We start from the raw sequence: 23,873 nt of genomic DNA on the forward strand, positions 1-23,873 counted from the left end.
TATCCTCCGACAATTCTGAGAGCCTCTGCCAGATGGCCCTGGTGCCCTTCGAGTGGGGAGGGGTCTCCGGAGAACTGAAGGTAGCGGTCCGGAACTCGCAGCCCGTAGACTGCCTCCTGGGCAACGACCTGGAAAATTCCCCGTGGGGGCAGGTAGAACGAAGGGCCCACCTAGAGATGATGGGCCTAACGGAATGGGTCTGCACCACCACGCGCTCCATGACCGCACGAGTGGCCCCCTCCAAGGGCGGTGAAGCCCTCTTACCGAACGCTTTCCCCGAGAACAGGGACCCCCTACCAGAAGCAGACAACCCTCCTTCCGAGGAAGAAGGAGACACTAACCGAGGGGAAGGACCGGAACCTTCCGCCCCAGAGGCCCCGATGGAACCCGAAGAACTGCCCGAGTTGGCCCAGTGGCACTGCGAAGGGGGGCCCTCCCGCGAAGAGTTCTGCCAGGAACAGACCACTTGCCCCTCCCTCGAGGGACTTAGACAACAAGCCAAAGCCCAGGTCGCCGGTGATCAGACCGGAACCCATTGGGTTTATTGGGACAATGGCCTCCTCTACAGCGAGCAAAAGTCAGCCGAGCTAGGCGCAGCACGAGTACTGGTGGTACCCCTGCGGTTCCGGAGCCTCCTCCTGGGCCTGGCCCACGATGTACCCTTGGCAGGACACTTAGGCCAAGACAAGACATACCAGCGATTGGTGACCCACTTCTATTGGCCCAAGATGCGAGCGAATGTAGAAACACACTGCAAGTCCTGCCTCACGTGCCAGGGCAGTGGGAAGAGTGGCGGAAAACGCAAAGCTCCCTTACAACCGTTCCCCGTTGTGAGTACCCCGTTCGAGCGGGTCGGCATCGACATCGTGGGACCCCTGGATCCGAAGACCGCCCAGGGCCACAGATTCATCCTCGTCCTGGTGGACCATGCCACCCGCTACCCCGAGGCCATCCCCCTCCGCACCGTGACGGCTCCCGTGGTGGGCCGGGCTCTCATGGGGATCTTCTCCCGGGTCGGATTTCCCCGCGAGGTTGTGAGTGATCGCGGCACGAACTTTATATCCCGCTACATGAAGTCCCTGTGGCAGCAGTGCGGAGTTACGTATAAATTCACGACCCCCTACCACCCCCAGGGCAACGGCCTGGTGGAGCGCTTCAACCGAACTCTGAAGGGAATGATCCTGGGCCTCGAAGAGCCCCTGCGCCGGAAGTGGGACGTCCTCCTCCCTTGCCTCCTGTTCGCGTACCGGGAGGTTCCCCAAAAGTCTCTGGGGTTCAGCCCCTTCGAACTGCTGTACGGACATCCCGTTCGAGGGCCCCTAAGCCTGGTCAAAGAGGGCTGGGAGACAAGCCCCCGGGGGACACCCCCAGATGTGTTCCGCTACATCCTGGCGCTCCGCAACCAGACGAGGAAGTTTAGGGAACTTGCAGAGGCTAACCTCGAGGCCAGCCAAGAAGAAATGAAGCGCTGGTATGACCAGAACGCAACCTTGGTCGAGTTCCAGCCGGGCCAGCAGGTTTGGGTCATGGCTCCGGTGAGACCCTGCGCCCTACAAGACAAATGGACTGGTCCATTCAAGGTGGTCGAACGGAAGAGCCAGGTCACGTATCTGGTCGACGTACAATCCCCACGGAACCCCCTCCGGGTCCTCCACGTAAACCGTCTCAAGCCCCACTTCGTAAGGACAGAACTGAGTTTGCTACTGGCCACCGATGAGGGGGCAGAAGAGGACACTGAACCCCTGCCCGATCTCCTGTGCACAAAAGAACTGGACGGTTCCGTGGAGGGTGTGAAACTGTCGGACACCCTCGCTCCCCAGCAGGCCGACGACTGCCGCCAGCTGCTCGGACAATTCGCAGACCTTTTCTCCCTCATTCCAAGGGTGACCGACTGGTGTGTCCACGACGTGGACACCGGCGACTGCCCACCTGTGAGACACCGAGCCTACCGGGTGCCTGACCGGGTCCGCACCTGCATCAAGACCGAGGTACAGAAAATGCTCAACCTAGGGGTCATCGAGCCCTCCGACAGCCCCTGGGCCAGCCCGGTGGTTCTGGTCCTGAAGGCTGCCTCCCCAGGGGTCGCCCCCGAACTAAGATTCTGTGTACACTATCGGGGGCTCAATGCGGTCACCCGCGCAGACGCTCACCCTATTCCCCGAGCCGACGAGCTCATCGACCGCCTGGGGGCCGCCCAGTTCCTCAGCACTTTCGACCTGACCTGCGGGTACTGGCAGATCGCTCTCACGGAAGGGGCGAAAGAGCGCTCTGCCTTCTCCACGCCAGATGGCCACTACCGCTTCAGGGTCATGCCGTTCGGGATGAAAAACGCCCCAGCCACGTTCCAGCGGTTGGTGAACAAGGTCCTGGCCGGACTCGAGGAGTTCAGCGCAGCGTACCTTGACGACATCGCCGTATTCAGCTCTCAATGGCACGAGCATCTCCAGCACCTCCGACAAGTACTAATGGCCCTGCGCCAAGCGGGCCTGACAGTGAAAGCCAGCAAATGCCAGCTCGGACAAGGCTCCGTGGTCTACCTGGGGCATCAGGTGGGCAGCGGCCAGGTCGCCCCTCTCCAGCCGAAGATCGATGCCATCAAGTCCTGGGAGCCCCCCACCACGCAGACAGAGGTTCGGGCCTTCCTGGGCCTTACGGGGTATTACCGGAGGTTCCTTAAAAATTATGGTAGTATCGCAGGGCCCCTCACAGAGTTGACCTCCAAAAAGCTTCCGCAGAAGGTGCAGTGGACCCCCCAGTGCCAGCAGGCGTTCGACGCCTTGAAAACCGCCATGTGCACCGCTCCCGTACTCAAGGCCCCCGACTACTCCCGAGAGTTCGTGGTCCAGACCGACGCATCCGAACATGGCATCGGGGCCGTGCTCTCGCAGTTTGACGACAAGGGCATTGATCAGCCCATAGCCTTCATCAGCCGAAGGCTGCTGCCGAGAGAGCAGCGTTGGAGCACTATAGAGCGAGAGGCCTTTGCCGTAGTCTGGGCCCTCAAGAAACTGCGGCCCTACTTGTTCGGAACCCATTTTCGAGTACAGACGGACCACCGGCCCTTGCAGTGGCTAATGCGGATGAGGGGGGAGAACCCCAAGCTACTACGATGGTCCATCTCTCTCCAAGGGATGGATTTCACTGTCGAACATCGCCCCGGGACGGATCATGCCAACGCCGACGGCCTGTCCCGGTTCTTCCGCTTCGGCGAGGAGAACCCCCCAGTGGATGGGTAGTTCTCCACGCCTTTCAGCTGGGGGGGACGCGTGTGAGACCGGCCTCACGGCGTTGCCCTCTCCATCGTCCCACCAACCGGCAACCACCCTCAAGACACGACATCCCCGACTCCGGCCGCCCCAGCCACCCCCGATCCACGGGCCGGCCAGAGACCTGACAGACTCAACACCCTACCACGCATGCCCAACCGAGGGAGCGGGAACCCTCGAGCCAGACCCAGAGGCGCCAGCCCAGTCACACCTCGGGTCGCCTTCCCCGGGAGGACTCAATCGGCCACCCGGCCCCTGGGGAGCAGGCGCCTCCCCTACCGAGCGTCTGGGGTCCCTCCCAGACCCACCTGAAAAGACCAAAGAAGTGAGCGGCAGGAAATCCCGCCGAACCCCCTCCGTCACCCCAGTCCCCCCTCTGCGAGCACTCCGGACTTCAAAGAACCAGCGGAGTATAACAAGGGGTGCCGGAGGAACAAGGACAGAGAAGACCTGGAACCATCTGAGCCGGCTGACGCTGTCGCGGCTCCTGAGCGCTGAAGTCACCTGGGCCTGCTGAGTGACTCGCGGCCTCTTGCTATTGAACCATCTGAGCCCTGCGGACGAGGTCGCGGCTCCCGAACACTGATCCACCTAGGCCTGCTGAGTGACTCGCGGCCCCCCAGCTATTGAACCATCTGAGCCCTGCGGACGGAATCGCGGCTCCTGAACTCCGACCACCTGTGCCTGCTGAGAGACTCGCGGCGCTCCCCTTGAGGACGACTCGATAAGAGATCGCCCAGAGACACGACACCCTCCAGCTCGAGGATTGTGAGCTTCCACAGGGTATTTCGCAGAGACACTATCTTGAAAGACTGTCCCGCTACCCCCATTCCCCACGACTGATTTGTGGTACGTTGTGCCACTGCTGTACTATTTGCCTTTGGGTCATAAAGATCCCTGAAATCATCGATAAAAGAACTTATCGTCCTACAAAGAATACGTGTGGTGTCCCTCTGTTTACAGTGCAGATCAGGGTGTGCGCGCCTGGTTCGGCTTACTTGGGAGAGGTGGGTCAAAGGGGTGGGCAAGACGTGTATCGAACCCCCTTCCGGCAGACGCCTTTCCAACAGAGATTTTGAAAAAAAACTGGGGTATTGATTTTCCCCTTTGAGTTACATTGAAAAAGAGGAGATTGTAGACAGGAGACAGATCAAATAAAGCCCATTTGAGCTTAAAAACATTGGACGTTTCCTGGCTGAATCGGGTCTGTTGGGATGTATGGTTGTACTACCACTGCTTCTTCCTTCTGCCCACAATGGTCTATTATATTGCCACAGCCTCTCTTGCCAGTCCTGTATTGTTGGTTTGTTGCCCCTGCCCCCCTTTCCACTGCCCTCCATAGTCTGTTGTGCTGTCACTGCCCTTCCTGCCTGCCCAGTGTTGTCAAATTGTTGCCTCTGCACTCTCCTACCTGCCTTCAGTTTTCAGAGTCCGTGCCCCTGGCCTCTGCCTCTCAACAGTATCCCAATGAACAACTAGATTGCTAACATTTTATATTTATTACAAAAGTGTGGAACGCCTGATGTCATCTTGATGTAATCAAAACTGTAATACCTAGAGTATTTCCTTTAGAAATTACATATATGAGAGGGTCTTATTTGCATCAAAATTATGGTTAGTGCTCTAAAAAACTAAAATGAGGACATATTTTCTGAGTTTTCAAATAGCGACAAAGAAATTTTAAATTATTTGTAATCTTTATGTTTTTTTATCCAGTTGACCACTTGATTAAATGTTGCACCTTGGCGAGAGGATGTGGTGTTACTTCTAGAGCTGCAGACTTTGCAACTGGGGAACCAGGTTAGAGTTTCTGCTTCAGCTCAACATTCTGTGATTGTGGTCAAATCACTTAATCTCCCCATGTCTACAACCACAATGAATTTGATCTTGTGTGATGTAACCAATGCTCATGTAAAGCACTCCAATACCTGACAGGTCTGCACTATATAAAACTGCAAATACACAAAAAATAAGTGTTTTGCACACTTCTGTCATTGGGCTACATGTGGGCTACATCTGGGTGATATTTGTGCTGCATTTAGGCTCTTTTGTGGCTGGTGGCCATCTTGGGAGATTTATTTGTTATGAAGTTTCCTAATTTCCTCATTTACTGCAGTCTCCTCAGTAGGAAATGCTTTCAGTTTTTTACTTTGATTCCATCAAGAAGGTATTCAGATATGTCACACATTTGTCATAAATTCTGAATGTTAGCACTCTAGTTGCTCATTAGATCACTGTAGTAAAACTACTGCTCACCAGGGAAGTCTGCTGCTGGTATTCAAAGTGCATGTTTCAGTCTGCATGTCAGAATTTGTTTATGAAATAGAAGAGGATTTGAGAAGTCAAAATGTGCCCTAATTTTTCTTTCTGCAGAACTAATCATAATTTCTATGGCAAAATGAATCCCCTCATTGTGTTCCTTTGTAAATTAAATGTTTTAAGTGTTACCACTTTATTCCAATCAAGATGGCTTCAGGTGTGCCATACTTTTGTCATATGTAAGACTGTTAGCGCTCTAGTTGTTCTTTAGAACACTATGGGAGCTGCAGTAGAACACAAAGGAATCAACTGACAGTCTCTGCCCTTGTTGGATGTACATGTTTTACTGAGAATGTCAGACTTCATTCTCACATGACTGAGAAAGATAATGTGAATTTACAGAAAATATGCTCTCAGTTAGCTTATAGATCACCTTCCAAACCTCTGTGGGAAAAGCATGAGAAAATAGTTTTCTCTCAAACATGATTCATGATATCACAGCAGAAGGCTTTTTCACATGGTAAAATCACCTTAGAACACGCCACAATTCCTAAAATGAGTATGGTACCATCAACAAATGATTTATAATGTAACTAAAGTCTTAAAACCTTCTATTAACTGCAATGCTTTTTAATGAGATGCTATCATGTATATTGGTCCCAAGATGGCTGCCAACACTTCTTGGATGAAGTGCTGACAGCCAATCAGATCTCATGATGAGATGTGTGGTTAGACTCCGCCCAGATATATATGTGATTTTACTTTTGATTTTCTCAGGAACTACTGAATGGATTTACACCATTTAAGCAAAAGGCACATGCCTGACCTGAGGACTACCTCTTTGCCAAATTTCAAGTAATTCTGTTCAGCCGTTCGGGCTGTACCTTCGACTAAAGGTCCTATGGGAAAATGCATGGGGAAAACACGTTTTGGGACCCCCCTTTTTTCTCAGCCCCCGCTTGACGAATCACCCCGAGACTTTCAGGGTAGGAGCTGAGCGAAGGGCCCCATTAGTTTTGAAAATTTTACGAAGATAAGTCAACCGGCGCCAAAGTTATTCAAAATAGAATTTTCAGATTTCCTATAGGAACTCGGTCCTAACTATAACTATCTACTGGCGACCACCAGTAGATAATGTGTGTGTGTGTATGTATATATAAATATATACTCACATATATTTGTATATTTAAATAAACATAAAAAATCTGAAAACACATTACTAAATTAATTAAATATAAAAGACTGTGAAATAAAAAACATGCTAGTAATATTTAAAATATTTAGAAAAAAGATATATATATAATACAAATAATATAAAATCAAACAAAAAACACATACTATTATATATATATATATATATATATATATATATATATATATATATATATATATATATATATATATATATATATCAGTAAACAAAGTCGGGTCCTGTTTTTCTTCTTTTTCTTATTGTCTAGGAGGAAAGGAAGGGACCCTTCACTTTTCAAGACACGGCACGGGCTCCCTACCCTTTTCTTCACCAGGATTGCCACTGCACGTCCAATAAGATAAGAACTTCACTCCTTGATTATATATATATAATTTTCACAATAACTTTTTCCGTTTAAATTTGTCTTCCATAATTATTTTATAGGATTATGGAATAGAGACTCACTACACTTAGAATCCTTTGTAGTACAACCATGTTGTGGTGTCACGTGAGAAGTATAATTTGGAATCAATTTTACCAGCTGGTATCTAGAAGTAGTTTCCTTCACTAATACATGGCATTGGTGATGTATGGGCACTAGTCCAGATATATACAATCCTATTTTTCAGCCTTTTATTCAGGAATGACGGCCCTAGGATCAGTCAATTACGAGTTAATGATGTGAACAGAACTTTGAACGAATGTATCATGTATTTCAATAGGTATACGTTTGATACTGTATATATATTAATGTGTACATACTAGCAAATGGCACTAGTCCGTTTCAAATTTGAAGGTTTTGTTCATATATACTAATGTGGGGAACAGCGACAATCTGTGTCAGTAACTCATAAAGTTTTGGTAACTTGAATTCGGGTTTACTACATGTATCATACACCCGGTGCCAGACTCAGTGCATAAACTGTATTTTATTAGTTTTATTCAAGTAATATGTCTCTGGCACTAACAACAGCCATATCTACTCGTATATTATTTACGTAACCCCTTTTTAATAGCAAAACAATGTGTGACAATACGAGGCCGGTACCTGTTCCAATATGGCTGCCATATAGGTATCTTGTGTTAGGAAACAATGAAGTACTTCTATTTTTACATATCTGTATAAATGCACGTTCAGTAAAGTTTCAAACATCGTGTGAGCAAGACACATTTGGTGTCGAAACACGTAGCGATTGTCGAAGAAATAAAGAGTTGACCTCTGAGAGTGCGTTATCTTTTGTGATCGGATATATATATATATATATATATATATATATATATATATATATATATATATATATATATATATATATATATATTCAACAATTTGAAAAATAAGTATTTAAATCACAAAATAAAACATACACTATCACCACTCCAGTCTGTGCAACAGTAAGGAAAGTGTTGAACTTCGAAAGAGTAAAATTTGCTCTTTCCACTCCAGTCTGTGCACCAGTAGAAAAAGCGTTGAACTTTGGAAGGTTAAAATGTACTATTCCCCTCCCACTCTGTTCAGTAGTAGGAAAAGTGTTGGAGTTTGGAGGGGTTAAATGTACTATTCCCACGCCAGTCTGTGCAATACGAGGGAAAGATTAGACTTCGAAGAGGTAAAATTTACTATTCCCACTCCAGTCTGAGTAACACTAATGAAAGCGTTGAATTTTAGATGTATTTAATTGACTATTCCAATTCCAGTCTGTGCAACAGTCAGGAAAGCATTGAACTTCGGAGGTGTTAAATTTACTATTCCGACTCCAGTCTGTGCAACAGTCAGGAAAGCATTGAACTTCGGAGGTGTTAAATTTACTATTCCGACTCCAGTCTGTGCAACAGTCAGGAAAGCATTGCACTTCGGAGGTGTTAAATTTACTATTCCGACTCTAGTCTGTGCAACAGTTGGGAATGTGTTGGACTCCAGAGGGGTGAAATTTACTAGTTCTACTCCAGTCTGTGCAACAGTAAGGAAAGCATTGGACTTCGGAGAGGTAACATTTACAGTTCCCACTCCAGTCTGTGCAACATTAGGGAAAGCATTGGACTTGGAGGGGTTAAGTTAACTATTCTCACTCCAGTCTGTGCCAAAGTAGGAAAAGTACTTCACTTAAAACTCATAGGATATTTTGATAACGCTATTAGTTGACCAGGTATATGTAACACTTGATATAAAAATATAAAATATTATGTATATAAAATTGAAAATCAATTAAACAATTTACATGATTATTACAATTTTTTATAATAAATTTTGAATTAAACAATTATTATTTTTTATATTATTAAAGTTCCCACACTATACTCCCACAAACCTAGCAGCCCACACTTAAAATATAACTACATTGAAGAAGTATAACACAATTAACATATTTAATAATCAAATAAATAATTATTAATAAATAATTAATTAAAGAATTATTACTTAAATAACTTCCCAACCTATGCCCCTACAAACACAACAGCCTGCACCTGATATATACCATAAAAAAATGTTTTAAATAGTTTACATCATTATTAATCAATTAAATATTTTATAAGAAATTAATAATTAATTAATTATTACTGAATTACCTTCACACTCCATACCCCTACAAATCCATCAACCTGCACCTAAAATATAACTTAAAAATATAATGATTACACAATTTACATAATTAGTAATCAATTAAATAATTAGTATATTAATTAATAATTAATAATCAATGATTACTTAAATAACTCCACCACCCATACCTATAATATAACTTAAAAAATATAATTGCACAATATACAGAATATATTTTCAAATAAATAATTAATTATACATTTAAAAGTAATTATGATTTTTATACTTAATTAACTTCCCACTCTATAAAACTACAAAAATCATATGCCGCTACAATACTATAAATTACAATTAACTATTAAATTAGAAATTATAAATCATTTAAAATTACAAACAATATTTACAAATATTATCAGCAATTATGCAAACAATTTTCATAATATGAAATTAATATATATTAATATATGAAATAAAACACAAAGATACTTAAAAAACGAACTTTTTTATAGCTATTGTATTGACAACTATATTAACAACACAGATATTCTAGAAAACAATATTACTTACCTAAAAAATCTATATTATTGTAAACAATATTTCTGCATCACAATATTTATGTGTTACAATATTTAAAAGTCAGTATTTCTGTAGCTCGATATTTCAAAATCAATATTTTGTCCAAATATCTAACTTTTGTCACTGTTGTGATCAAGTCCTATGAAGGATGAACGAAGGAGACCTGTGAAAGTTACCGGTGTTGAAAAATAGATCTTTTAATGTTTACAAATATTACCAGGCACTGACACAGCCAATGGGTCGAGCCTTGCAAGCCTCCATTTTTATATATTTTTTGGAAAACATATTTAACAGGTTTTAAAAGCGTAAAAATAATAAGAAATAAAACTGCAGCATTCTGAAGCTGGCTGTATGATAGTTAAAAGAAAGGAAAGAATGACACGTCCGAAAATAGATAAAAACATGAAAATGGACGGTTTATTTTTTTTAGATGAATTAGGAAGGTTTACATTTATCTAAGAAAACACAAGGAGATGATGGACCGAGCGCTGAAACATTTCAGACACTCACCGCCAGTAACAGATCTGGGTTGAATCCATCATCATTCTTTAGGTCACTTCACCAGCCCAGTTCAGACCCAGCCATATGCAAATCAGTCTTGACCCTGTGCCTCATGGGAACAGTCCAGCCCGAACTGCCAAGCCAGGTCCTACCTGGATGGGAAACAAGCATCCTGGGACTGGTTTCAGGGTAACACCTAGTGGACAAATTGGTCAGTCTAGGATTCATCCTCATTAGGACGGCCTTTCTCCTTTCTGTGATTAGGCTTGAATTAGTCTTTTCCCTGCATACAAATGGCACGTTGTGCCCAACCTCTCAACTGCTCTACATTCACCCTGCCATTTTTGCTCCTGGCCTCCCCAGCCATATCATGAATGCGGGTGAGAGGACCCAGCATATCAAGGGCCTTGTCCCAACATTGTTTCAGGCACTTCTCAATCCCCTTTCTGTGGTCCCTGCCAAATTCAAACAAAAATGTTATGAGCTCAGGGTCCAGGCTGGGAGTGTTGCAAAGCTTGTCACCAGTCGAGGGTCTGGGGCACTCAACCCGAAGCATATTATGAGTCTCTTTGTCCAAAGAGTTCCTGACCCAAAGCTTTAAAAACTTAGTAACATGGTTGATTGGCCACCATACTGAACTACGCAGATGTTTTATCATGGCCCGGTTTAACATTCCTCCCCTGAAAAGATCCTTTCCCTTAGCAAAAGTAGATGCCTCTTCTAAATCTTCATCTAAACTTCCAAAAAGATCGGACCTTTCTTGCAGCTCAAACACATATTCGTCTCATTCCAGGTCAGCATAATCTATATATTACTGCGCCACAGAGGAATTTAAACTGTCCTGCAACTCCTTTGTGTCATCAATGTGGTGGAAGAGCCTTCTCTGACTTGGCTCCCACCTTCTGGAATAAATTGCCATTTTCTGTCTGAAGGCGCCCTGACTACAGCAAAGTAGGAAAGCATTAAAGACCGCACTGTTTTACAAAGTTTCTTCGGGTCGACTTTGCTCCGAGATACCCCAGTTGAGGTGATTTGCACGCGATATTAAATTATATATATATATATATATATATATATATATATATATATATATATATATACATACATACATACATACATATATTATCTACTGGCGGTCGCCAGTAGATAGTTATAGTTAGGACCGAGTTTCCATAGGAAATCTGAAAATTCTATTTTGAATAACTTTGGCGCCGGTTGAGGAATCCTCGCAAAATTTTCAAAACTAATGGGGCGCTCTGCTCAGCTCCTACCCTGAAAGTCTCGGGGTGATTTGTCAAGCGGGGGCTGAGAAAAAAGGGGGGTCCCAAAACGCGTTTTCCCCATGCATTTTCCCATAGGACCTTTAGTCGAAGGTACAGCCCGAACGGCTGAACAGAATTACTTGAAATTTGGCAAAGAGGTAGTCCTCAGGTCAGGCATGTGCCTTTTGCATATATGGTGTCAATCTGTTCAGTAGTTCCTGATAAAATTGCAGTTAAAAGCACATAAATATCTATAAGCGTGCACCGTGCGCGCACGGTGCGCGCACCATAACGTGCGCGAGCATATTTCTGATTGGTGGTTACATGTCAGTCAACATTCGAATCGGTTGAAATCAGGAAGTGTCGGCCGCCGTTTTGTGTGTGACAGTGAAAAAGAAAGGTGGAGAACGTGAAAAGGGGGCAGGGTAGAGAATTCCTGACCCCCTAGCTCTTGTCAGGGGGTCCCTGAAGGACCCAGAAGGGTGAAAAAAACATTTTATTTTTTTTTCAAAAAATCGCGGGGTGCGCGCACGGTGGCAAAAAATTCGTAAAAAACATAGATTTAAAAATCATGTGTAAGTGTTTAGATGTTGGTTGGCTCTAAAAAGAGCCGTTGTGTTCATTGAGTGTTTTTTGGTACCTACAAGTAAGTACCGATGCACAATCTAAAGTTCAAGAGGAAGACTCTGTTCCCTTCATCTGTGAAATGTACACCGTCTCCTCTATAAATGCCTTGCATGTTGTGACGCAAGTTGTTGTGGTATATAGAACCCATACCATAGTCTCTGAGGAAAGCAGAAACAGACTTATTGACGTGCTTTCTTGCTTTCTCAATCTGTGGACAATATTGGTTGGACCAGTTCCACTTTTGCCTTTGGCATATATTAGAATATACAAAGGTAGTTTGTGGAAAAAGTGACATCAATTGCACAAAGGTGTCCTTAACGAGCATTTCCAGACCTACCCCAGTTAAAGTGCCTAGGTCATTTCCACCACAATGCACAATTATAAGGTTAGGCTGTGTGAGATGTAGAAAGGATTTCAACAAAGGCATTAATTCGTGCCACTTTAACCCTCTCTGACCAATCCATTTATTGTCTACATTTGGCAAATCAAGGTCTTTCACAATACCTCTTTTTTCTGCATACTTTTCACTCCGGAAGACATAGCTATGACCTACAATCCACACTGTGAACATCTTTCAAGGAGATCTGGATGCACTCAGAAGGTGTCTTTCAGTAGAATGGCTCTATGTCCCTTCTTGATTTCAGTGCTCCATTAGAATGCCATTTAAACATGCCTCCTTCGATGTGTCATGAACACCGAAGAAGGCTTTTCGCCGAAACACGTTTGTTTGCTGTTGGTTGCTGAATAAAATTTTCAAGCGCCCCCCGTGAGTGTGTTATTTCTTTACGACTGAGGAAATAGAGCGAAATACGTAGCGGGGTCCACTACCGCAAACCGGCACCCGCCCGCAAGTGCTCCGTCTGAAGTGGAAAGTGAGCAGTTATATATATATATATATTCACTGAAAAAACCATAGGTTTCAAACACGTTATAGTTAGGAATTAGCATTTAAAAAACCTTGCAAATTCAGTGAAAAAAACATAGGTTTCACACACGTTATAGTTAGGAATTAGCATTTAAAAAACCTTGCAAATTCACTGAAAAAACCATAGGTTTCACACATGTTATAGTTAGCTGGACATTTCACTCGTACAAAACCATTGAAATTCCCCCGTTATAGTTAGTTCAGCTAACTATAACTCGCGCGCCCGCAATCCACTGCTGATGACGTCACATATTACATCACTCATGACATGGTCAGTGACATCACTCATGACATCACTGATGACATCTCAAATGACATCACTGATGACATCACTGATGACATCATCCTTGTGTAAGAGTGGCAGACCTCCTCTTATCCTAATATAAACTTTGATACACACATTGAAAAATACAAACTAAAGTTTTGAAAACTATAGAGATACCAATACCAGTTAAAACAACCTATTCAGTAATTCCAAAATCTACATACGCATCCACTCATTCATCAACACTTCTATATAGTCACTCATACATGTACTCAGTCATCATATGTACTCATACACCTATACATCCTGTTACACACCTACACTCATACATAGAGTTACTCACACACATACTGACACATGCAAATAAACATCCATTTACTTGCATGTACAGCTATACACACACCAGTACACTTACTTCTACAGAAACGTACACATACTTACTCTCTAAAACAATCACTTATAGAAACACATACTTATTTATACAGGATCTCTTCCAATCTCTCACTCTCATATATCCTCACTTATATACATCAATACTGACATATACTAGTTCAAAACATATGGACTTACTCATAAAGACACTATTGAGACAGTCATTCACTCTCTTACTCACCCATACACACACTCATCCACCCATACTGTCCGGCTCACATACTGTCTTCAAAATACATACAAACAGTGAGTCACTCATTCATGCGTCCATACGCTAAGTAACATCCCCCACTGAACCATACAGACACTCATACTGATACTCTAAAAATGAACTAATAACCCATATACACACTCATGTAGCTACTCTCCAACCCATGCAGCAACTTATCCACAACGTGAGACACTGATACAGATATTTAAATATTTAAACATTACTCACTAATACTTGTATTCACTAAGATACTGTTAATAAGTCAGTTATACAATTAATTTTACCAAAAAAACCCATCCATTTAGACACTTATTTACCCATTTTTTCTTCCATTAACCTTTAGATATACATATATAAAAAATATTTATTTTTCAGAAAGACACATATTCACTGGATGATGTCATCAGTGATGTCATCAGTGATGTCATTTGAGATGTCATCAGTGATGTCATGAGTGATGTCACTGACCATGTAATGAGTGATGTAATATGTGACGTCATCAGCAGTGGATTGCGGGCGCATGAGTTATAGTTAGCTGAACTAACTATAACGGGGGAATATCAATGGTTTTGTACGAGTGAAATGTCCAGCTAACTATAACATGTGTGAAACCTATGGTTTTTTTCAGTGAATATATATATATATATATATACATATATATTCACTTAAAAAACCATAGGTTTCACACATGTTTTAGTTAGGTGGATATTTCACTCGTAAAAAATCAATGAAATTCCCCCGTTATAGTTAGTTGAGATAACTATAACTCGCGCGCCCGCAATCCTCTGCTCATGACGTCACATATTACATCACTCATGACATGGTCAGTGGCATCACTCATGACATCACTGATGACATCATCCTTGTGATAGAGTGGCGGTCGCGCGAGTTATAGTTATCTCAACTAACTATAACGGGGGAATTTCATTGGTTTTTTACGAGTGAAATATCCACCTAACTATAACATGTGTGAAACCTTTGGTTTTTTAAGTGAATTTGCAAGGTTTTTTAAATGCTAATTCCTAACTATAACGTGTGTGAAACCTATAGTTTTTTCAGTGAATTTGTACGGTTTTTTAAATGCTAAGTTATGATTGTTTTATAATTTTTTTATATATATTTATTTTTCAATAAACTACGTATTAATTTCTATTTTATTTTTTATGGTTTTTCACAGTGCAGGCACTATGCGCGCAGCTCCGCGATTTTTTTTTTTTAAATTTAAATGTTTTTTTCTGCCTTCGGGGTCCTTCAGGGACCCCCTGACCAAGGCTAGGGGGTCAGGAACTCTCTACTCTGCCCCCTTTTCACGTTCGCCACCTTCCTTTTCCACTCTCGCACTGAAAACAAACAAAATGGCGGCCGACACTTCCTGATTTCGACCGATTCGAACGTTGACTGACATGTAACAACCAATCAGAATGACGCTCGGGCACTTAAGGGTGCGCGCACGGTGCGCTGCTATAGATATGTATGTGCTTTTAACTGCAATTTTCTCAGGAACTACTGAACAGATTGACTCCATATATGCAAAAGGCACATCCCTGACCTGAGGACTACCTCTCTGCCAAATTTCTAGTAATTCTGTTCAGCCGTTCGGGCTGTACCTTCGACTAAAAGTCCTATGGGAAAATGCATGGGGAAAACGCGTTTTGGGACCCCCCTTTTTTCTCGGCCCCCGCTTGACGAATCCCCCCGAGACTTTCAGGGTAGGAGCTGAGCGGAGCGCCCCATTAGTTTTGAAAATTTCGCGAAGATTCGTCAACCGGCGCCAAAGTTATTCAAAATAGAATTTTGAGATTTCCTATGGAAACACGGTCCTAACTATAACTATCTACTGGCGACCGCCAGTAGATAATATATATATATATATATATATACCAACTTCAGTTCACCATCTCTTTCTGGATACCGACGCTCGGACTCGGGTTGAAATTTAAAAGTACTCTTGACTTTATTTTCTTTCGGTGACGCGTTTCGCCTGTCTCAGCAGTCGCCAGTAGCTAGTTATAGTCAGAACCTAGTTTCCATAGGAAAAGTGTTTTTTGATTTGCCAATATCTTTTGCGCCATTTGACGAATCTTCGTGAAATTTTCCAAAAAATAGGGCCGGATCGCTCAGTTTCTGTGTTGAAAGTTTTGGGGTGATTCGTCAAGCGGGGGCCGAGAAAAAAAGGGGGTCCCAAAGCGTGTTTTCTCCATGTTATTTTCCATTAGAAACTTTATTGCCGGCTACAGCCTGACCTGCTGAACGCAATTACACCAAATTTCGCTAAAAGGTAGGTCTTGGTTTAGAGTGCGCCCTTTTTTTCAAATGGTATTGATCTATTCAGTAGTTCCTGAGAAATTTTAAAAAGAAAAATATCGATACCTGAGCACCGAGGAGGAGCCGGGAACCCTCCCAAGTACGAGTTAAATTCTGATTGGCTGCCAACACTCCAAACCAGGAAGTGTTGGCAGCCATCTTGTGACTTGGTAACCGAGTCACAAGAAAGCGGGTGAAACAAAGATAAAAAACATGAAAAGGGGGCAGGGTAGAAACACCCTGAGCCCCAGGCCTGCTCAGGGGGTCCCACAGGGAGAATCGGCAGAATTGGCGCTGGGTGCGTGGATCCTGCCGAGGAAAAAAAAAATGGAGCGGGCTCCCGTGCTTCATTTAAATGAGCTCCCAGGTGGGCCAGGTCCCGGGGAAATGCCATAATTATATCATGGGGGCCCGCAGGGGCCCTCGCAGCCCCGAGGACCGCCACCTCCCTGGGGCTATGCAAATTATATGCGGGAGAGCACGCAACCCCCCGCCAGCCCTGGGGACCACCACCTCCCCGGGGATTATTTATTAGTGTGTGGGGGGCCTCCCAGGTCCCCCCAAGCCCCGGGGACTGCCACCCCCTGGGGCTTTACTTAAATATGCACTGGGGGCACACGGCCCCCCTGCTGCCCCGGGGACTGCCACGTCCCCGGGGCTCAAAAAAAAAGGAGGGTGGGGAGGACTCACTGACCCCCCCAAGCCCTGGGGACCACCACCTCCCCGGAGTTATGCAAATGATGGGAGGGGGGCCATACGGCCCCCCTCCAGGAGCCCTTGATGGCCCTGGTGACCGCCACCTCCTAGGGCCTGCTCCTGCAATGTCCTGGGGTACCCACCCCCGGGACATTGCCGTTTGCTATTGCAGAGCGGTCACATCTCCCGCCCTGCCATAGCAAACTCTGTTTTGCTTGATTAAAGCGAGAACAGGAAAACCTGCTCTCACTTCAGTCAAGCAAAGCAGATTGCTTTTGCACAAGGGGAGCTGCATGTCAGCATCTGCCCTTGTGCAAAAGCAATGCCGGCTCCCACAGGAGGCAGGTAGCCGGCGGGACCGTGGGGGCATTTGGGGCTCCTCTCCCCGGTCCCCAAAGGCGCAGTCAGGCCCCTCCTCCGCAAAATTAAAATAATAAAAAACAAAACCGGAAAGGCCGGCCCCGGGGAAAGGTGTCCCCGGGGTCATAATTGGCCTGAGGAAGGGGGACAAGCGGCCCCCCTCCAAAGAATTTAATTAAAAAATTCAAATAAGACTGGCCATGCCCTGGGGGATGGGGTCCCCGGGGCCGAGATTGGCCTCGGGAGGTGGGCCACGCTGCCCCATTCCCATTTTTTACAAATGTTTTTTTATAAATAGGGGTCAGGGTCTGGAGGATGGGATCCCCAGGGCCCAAAAAATAGTAAAAGAAGGGGGGCCACACCGCCACCCTTCTAAAAATATATATTTTTAAAGCTTTCATCTCACCGGAGGCTCTGCCACCTCTCTGCACCACTTTGCAAATGCACCCTGTGGCGCGTTGTAGGTTGGGGAATTAATTCCCCTTGAATACTGGGGGTCCCAGGGGGCCAACTAGCCCACCAGGTATCTCCAGTATGCGCCACAGAGCTGCATTGCAGAGAGGTGGTCCGAGGCCACGCCCCTTTTTACACCTCTGCAACGCAGCTCTGTGGCGCTTACTGGAGGTACCAGGTGGGCTAGTTGGCCCCCAGGGACCCTTAGGATTCAAGGGGACTTAATCCGCCATCTTACAACGTGCCAGGCGGCGCGTTTGCACAGTGGTGCAGGGAGGGGACGGGCCTGATATAACAAGTGTGAAAACACGCCCCCTGGCGCGTTGTAAATTGTGGGATTAGGTCCCCTTCAATCCTGAGGGTCTCTGGGGGCCAACCAGCCCACTAGGTACCATCAGTAAGCACCACAGAGCTGTGTTGTAGAGAGTTGGTCTGAGGCCACGCTACTTTTTACACCTCTCTGCAACGCAGCTCTGTGGCACTTACTGGAGGAACCTGGTGGGCTAGTTGGCCTCCAGGGACCCTCAGGATTCAAGGAGACTTATTCCTCCAAATTACAACGTGCCAGGGTGTGTTGCAGAGAGGTGGTCTGAGGCCATGCCCCTTTTTACTCCACTCTGCACCACTCTGGTGCACTGCTGGTGGGGCGATGAGGTCCTCTTGTGTCCTGAGGACCTCAGGACACAAGTGAACTTCATCCTCTGAGCGCAGCAGTGCACCAGAAGCCGCGTTTGCAGCGTGGTGTAAAAAGGGGCGTAGCCTCGGAACACCTCTCTGCAACGCAGCTCTCTGGTGCTTACTGGAGGTACCTGGTGGGCTAGTTGGCCCCCAGGGACCCTCAGGATTCAAAGGGACTTAATAGGGACGTTATAGTTAAAAATTACCCTTAAAAATTCACTGAAAAAGCAAAGGTTTCAGGGACGTTATAGTTAGAAATTAGCATTTAAAAAACCTTAGAAATTCACTGAAAAAAGCATAGGTTTCAGGGACATTATAGTTAAAAATTAGCATTTAAAAAACCTTAGAAATTCACTGAAAAATACATAGGTTTCAGGGACGTTATAGTTAGTTGGACATTTCACTTGTACAGAACCAGAGAAATTCAGCCGTTATAGTTAGTTCAGCTAACTATAACTCCCGCCACCGCAATGCACTGCTGATGACGTCGCATATTACATCACTCATGACATGAAGGTACATAAATAGTTGATTAAATTCTAAATTGTATCGATGCGTCTGTGGATGGGGAGGAACTCACATGTGGCGCACCACCCAGGAATTAGAGTATCACATTACTCCTGTGACGTAAAGAGCAGCACGTCACAGATGTGACATCACACCTGTGAAACAAGACGCGTTCTAAGTGTGAAATTACACCTGCAAATGAAAGAACTTGACATCACAGGTATTAAAGCGCCCCACATCACAGGAAACATCAGTTTACCGCTACGGCATTAAACACCTGAATTAAAAAGGATATCCCATCAGTATTGTGATTGTGTCTTGAGGAGCATGACTCCTAAAAGTGTCACAAGGCAGCTGTGACATTCTGCCTCAGTTTCGTGGTGACATCACTCATGTTACCAGCACATGCTTGTTGTCACTGTTTTTTTGTTCACAATGTAGGTCAATGTTTGAGGTTTTTTTCTTTTTCTGTCTCTGCAGGTGTTCAGTGGAAACCGAGATCACTTCAGTGTGATGGTGAATGTGCTCGACCCTCCGCTCTTTGCTCAGTATGTGAGGATCCACCCGCGCAGCTGGGAAAACAGCATCGCCCTGAGAGTGGAGTTTCTGGGCTGTGAGACTCAGCAAATCCAGTGACATGCCATGGGCCCTGGTCCTTGTGGCCAGATGTGGACTTTAACCCCTGAGACCTGCTCTGGACTCTATTCATGAGGGTTACCCTAGACCCTAGGGTTCCTCTAAACTAAAACCCCTGATACATGCTCTGGACTCTATCCCTGAGGCCTTGGTGCTCCTGTAACTTTAACCCCTGAGACCTGCTCTGGACTCTATCCCTGAGGCCTACCATACACCCTTGGTTCTCCTGTAAATTTAACCTCTGAAACCTGCCCTGGCCCTCATGTGTGGAGGCTGCTTTGGACTTTAACCTCTAAGACATGTTCTGGGCTCCATCCCTAAGGCCTTCTCTGAACTCCAGGCATTACTCTGTATTTTAATCCCTGAGATGTGGGCACCTCTAATAGGGTCTGCTCTGGACTTTAAACCCTGTCTAGTGTGGACTCTATCTCTGGGTCTCCTCTGGACTCAGCACTTGTGGTTGCTTTGAGCAGCAATCTCCTGCCCGTCTCTGAATTTGTTCTTCAAATTCTCCTTGTAGTTCTTCTAGAATCTCTCCCCTGCATGTAACTTCCGTTAAGCACCCAATTAAAACATTCCACTAGCCCATTTCCACCAGGGAGGTACAAGAATGTTTACTTACTGACTATGTCCAAGTGTCTCAAGAATGATTTGCTCGGTTCCATCTTGAGCCCTCTCAGACCAAACAATACACAGATTGACACAATAATGTAAGCATTCCCAATCACCCATGTGCAAGAGCCTGTACCTGGAGCTCTTAATGTTTGCGGGGTCCACAACAGGCTCACCCACACAGTTTCAAGCAGTCTGTCCACAGGTGTGGGGCCAAAGCACACCCTAGTTTCTTAGCAGAGTTGACAAATGTGTAGGCCCACCCTTAGCAAACATAATATTCAGTAATGCCAGTGGACTTCACTGGATGGTTACAAAATGATTCCTTTTGATTCTATGGGGCCAGTTTCCATCAGGGCTGCAATTATACACACTTCAGTTGTGGCACCCTGCAAGAGTCTTTGGGCCAGCGAGGCCTCATGCAGGAAGCACGAATGGCAATCTCAGAAATCAAGAAACAAGTTGAAATGGGAGAATGTGTTCTTTTTTTCTTAACAATTCCGTTGTGATGTGCCCTGCTCTCCTCACTTTGGTCTGCATGCTTTAATGATAGGTATTTGACCCTATCACCTCATGCCAAAATCAGAGTGTACTGTGGTAATTTCGTTGGTTAGGTGTGAACCGTGTCCAGTGAGCCACACAATGGAATGTACTAAAGCATGTCATCAAAAAGTTGGGGATACATTTCCTTGAGGGACCATCTAGGCTCCGTTCCATTGAAAGGTTCTGTCATTAAACCTACTTTCTTTATATGTGGATTCACCGGGCCGGGGTGCCTGCTTTCGACTCTGACCATTGGTTCGCTAAAGGCTCTGTCCTTTGGAGACGAAGACGCTGCGAGCGCAGAGGCCCATCTGTCTCTGATTCGCACCTTGGGCCTGGGATAGGCTAGGGACACAGGCATGCTTGTCTCTTTCTTGCACCATGTCATTGGAGCAGGCTAACAACCGTTCCATTTGTTTACCTTGGGCCCATCATTTATGCTGCCAGAATGAGAGCCGGTGGGCACTTCTCCCTCAGCCATGCACCTGTCACTTCTTGGAATGTCTTTATAGAAAGGCTTGATGCGACGGATTGTGCACAGAGGGAGAAAGCGGGGACCTCAGAAGAGTAAAGGTGTCACTGGGTGGCTGAGAGGTGATGGATAATTAAAAGTGAATATTCAGTTCACCCTTGTATGGTTGTATGAGTCCTGAAGTGGCAATGAGCAGGATGAAGTGGATTATACCACCCCGAAACAAATAGCATATTAGAAAGATTAAAGAGAACAATAAAAGAGTGCACTCAACTTGTGAGAAGCTGTGGGAAGTGTTGTAGGGACAGGTGGAAGGAAAGCATACTACCATATCATTTCCAATCACATTCTTCCAGTCAAGACGCCTTTGGAGTTGTTTAAAAGCTGGAGACCAAATACTAGTGATTGTCATGGATGGATGGAGTGTAACAAGGGACGTTTGTGACCTGTATCTACCAAGATTGGAAAATTAGAGAGAAGATGAACTGAAAGTCAATTAAGTTAACAGAAATAAGAGTAGCTGACTTCGTTATGATAAAGGTTCCAGCGGGAAGACAACAATGGCCAAAATACACTGTACCGAGACATGTGGCGAAACAGGAACACAATGAAAACAAATGATGGACACTCAGAGCCTGAACACAGCGTTTCACGTTAGGAAGAGTTGTGAAAGGACTCCTTGTGTACCCAGTGAAGGGAATATCTCTCTACTCATGGCAGGCATTGGCTGATGATACGTGGGGCGGGGGTAAGATTGGCAGTAATGCTTTGAGTGGAAAGTAAAAGTAACACTTGTAAACCTGCTCATCCCAGTGCTTGCATTGTCCATTAGATGTTGAGGTTCCTCACAATCTTTTGTTAAGGTTTACCTGGGGTCAATTACATGTTTATTCCAGTGATGTGCAGATTCTTTATTCTAAATGACCTCTAGTTTAATGGACTCCAAGTTAATTACAATTTTTGCCGTTTTGTATGTATCTATTAGGCTCTGTTGTGTATTATATGTCTATTAAGAAGTGAGATGTGTGACTTTTTGGAATGTCTATATAGAGTGTCGCGATGCAATAGAATGAGAGACAGGAGATGTCGCGAGGAGCGGAGGTCTCGGGTGTTGTCTGAGATGTCATTGATTATTAAAATCAAATATTTATAGTACAACCTTGTGTGAGGGTGAGATTCCTCAGGACCTAATGATGGGAGCAGAACTCCAGCACTGGGGACCGCTGTCTCTCGCAGGGGCGGCTGGTGACATCCGAAAGTGGTAGGGCGTAAAATTTGCGGGGAAGTGCACATCGGCAAGCGAGCGTAGTGAGCAAGCCTGAACAACCTAAGGGGGGGTCGGGGGGTGGGTTCTCCCCCAAGAATTGTTTTTAAAAAGTGCAGGCAAATGGTGCATTTTCAAGCAAATTTGACAAAGCAAGAAGGTTAATAAAGTAATTCAACTGTTCGTCTGCATTAGAAGCCACAAAGCTGCAAAGGTTTACTTATTTTATTCTGCTTTTTTCAAAAGCACTACTAGAATAAAGAGCACATTAACATGAACAAATACTTAAACACAAAAAACCATAAAATTAAATAGAAAGTAAAGGACATCTGTCATCGTCTCGAGGTCCAAACAAGGGCAGAGTGGCGCTATAGAAAAGCAAAGTATTATGGCTTCATATTTTGCTTCCCGATATCTGTACATTTCTCATTTTTCTCAATCCCACCTCGCCTCTTCCTCCCACTATCTCCTTTCAGTTCACTTCTTTATTTTACCCGTGCCCAGTCCCCCTCTCCATTTTCCTCACCCCATACTCCCTCTCCTCTACCATGTCTAAAAATCACCCTCTTTTTTTCTCAAACTCCCACCTCTCTGTAAACGTATCTAGTTTAAAGATCTTTTGAGTCGCTGGTGGAAAAACAGCAGAGAAAGATATGTAATTAGTGTAAAATATATTCCTAGCAATTTCTGAAGTTGCCAGTGCGGTGGGACAAATAGAATCGTAGCCAGTCAATCAGCACAGTGGCATTTTAAGGGTAAAATTCCAAGGCCACAGCTCAGAAATCAAGGCCACACTGACGGAATATTGGATTACAGGCCCTGGGAGATGAGATATGAAACTGCACTTCTCTGAATCCTCCTGGGAACAGCGTACTGCTGCACCACTGCCACCCATCAGCAATACCCACAATTAGTGTATTCATTTTATTGTCCCACAATCTTCAAATCGAAATCGCATCCATGCGTTGCAAAATTATTTCGAATGAGACGCATTCTATACAGGTCAGATCACAAAGGGTTTAAATGTGACTGCAGGCCAATGTTAGTTTCAAATACACTACAGTCAAATCATCAACAGAGGAAGTGAAATCACCAACAGGTGACTCGCTTCTGCCTCTCAGTCCTTCGACTGCATTAGAGTCCATGTCCGCACAGACGTCATGATACTGCTAAAATTAGCCTGGTTGTTATTGTCTGCGGAGTAGAGGCAGTGAGTTTCTGCTGGCCAGCTCAAGCCCACGGGAGTTTGGTGTCAATCGGTAAACCCAAGGGTAGGCTTATTTGAGAAGCTTC

General features: G+C 44.9%; 1 protein-coding gene across 1 annotated transcript in view; it reads left to right on the forward strand.

Moving 5' to 3' along the window:
- Positions 1 to 22,474, forward strand: part of F8 (coagulation factor VIII) — a 589,495-nt gene extending 567,021 nt beyond the window's left edge. The window contains exon 26 of the mRNA XM_085630970.1: positions 19,534 to 22,474. Coding sequence (XP_085487096.1) covers positions 19,534 to 19,689 — 156 coding nt within the window. The 3' untranslated portion in view covers positions 19,690 to 22,474. The remainder of the gene's footprint in view (positions 1 to 19,533) is intronic.
- Positions 22,475 to 23,873: the final 1,399 nt, after the last annotated feature.

The sequence above is a fragment of the Triturus cristatus genome, chromosome 10 (assembly GCF_964204655.1).
Source record: "Triturus cristatus chromosome 10, aTriCri1.1, whole genome shotgun sequence".
NCBI classification, from domain to species: Eukaryota; Metazoa; Chordata; class Amphibia; order Caudata; family Salamandridae; genus Triturus; species Triturus cristatus.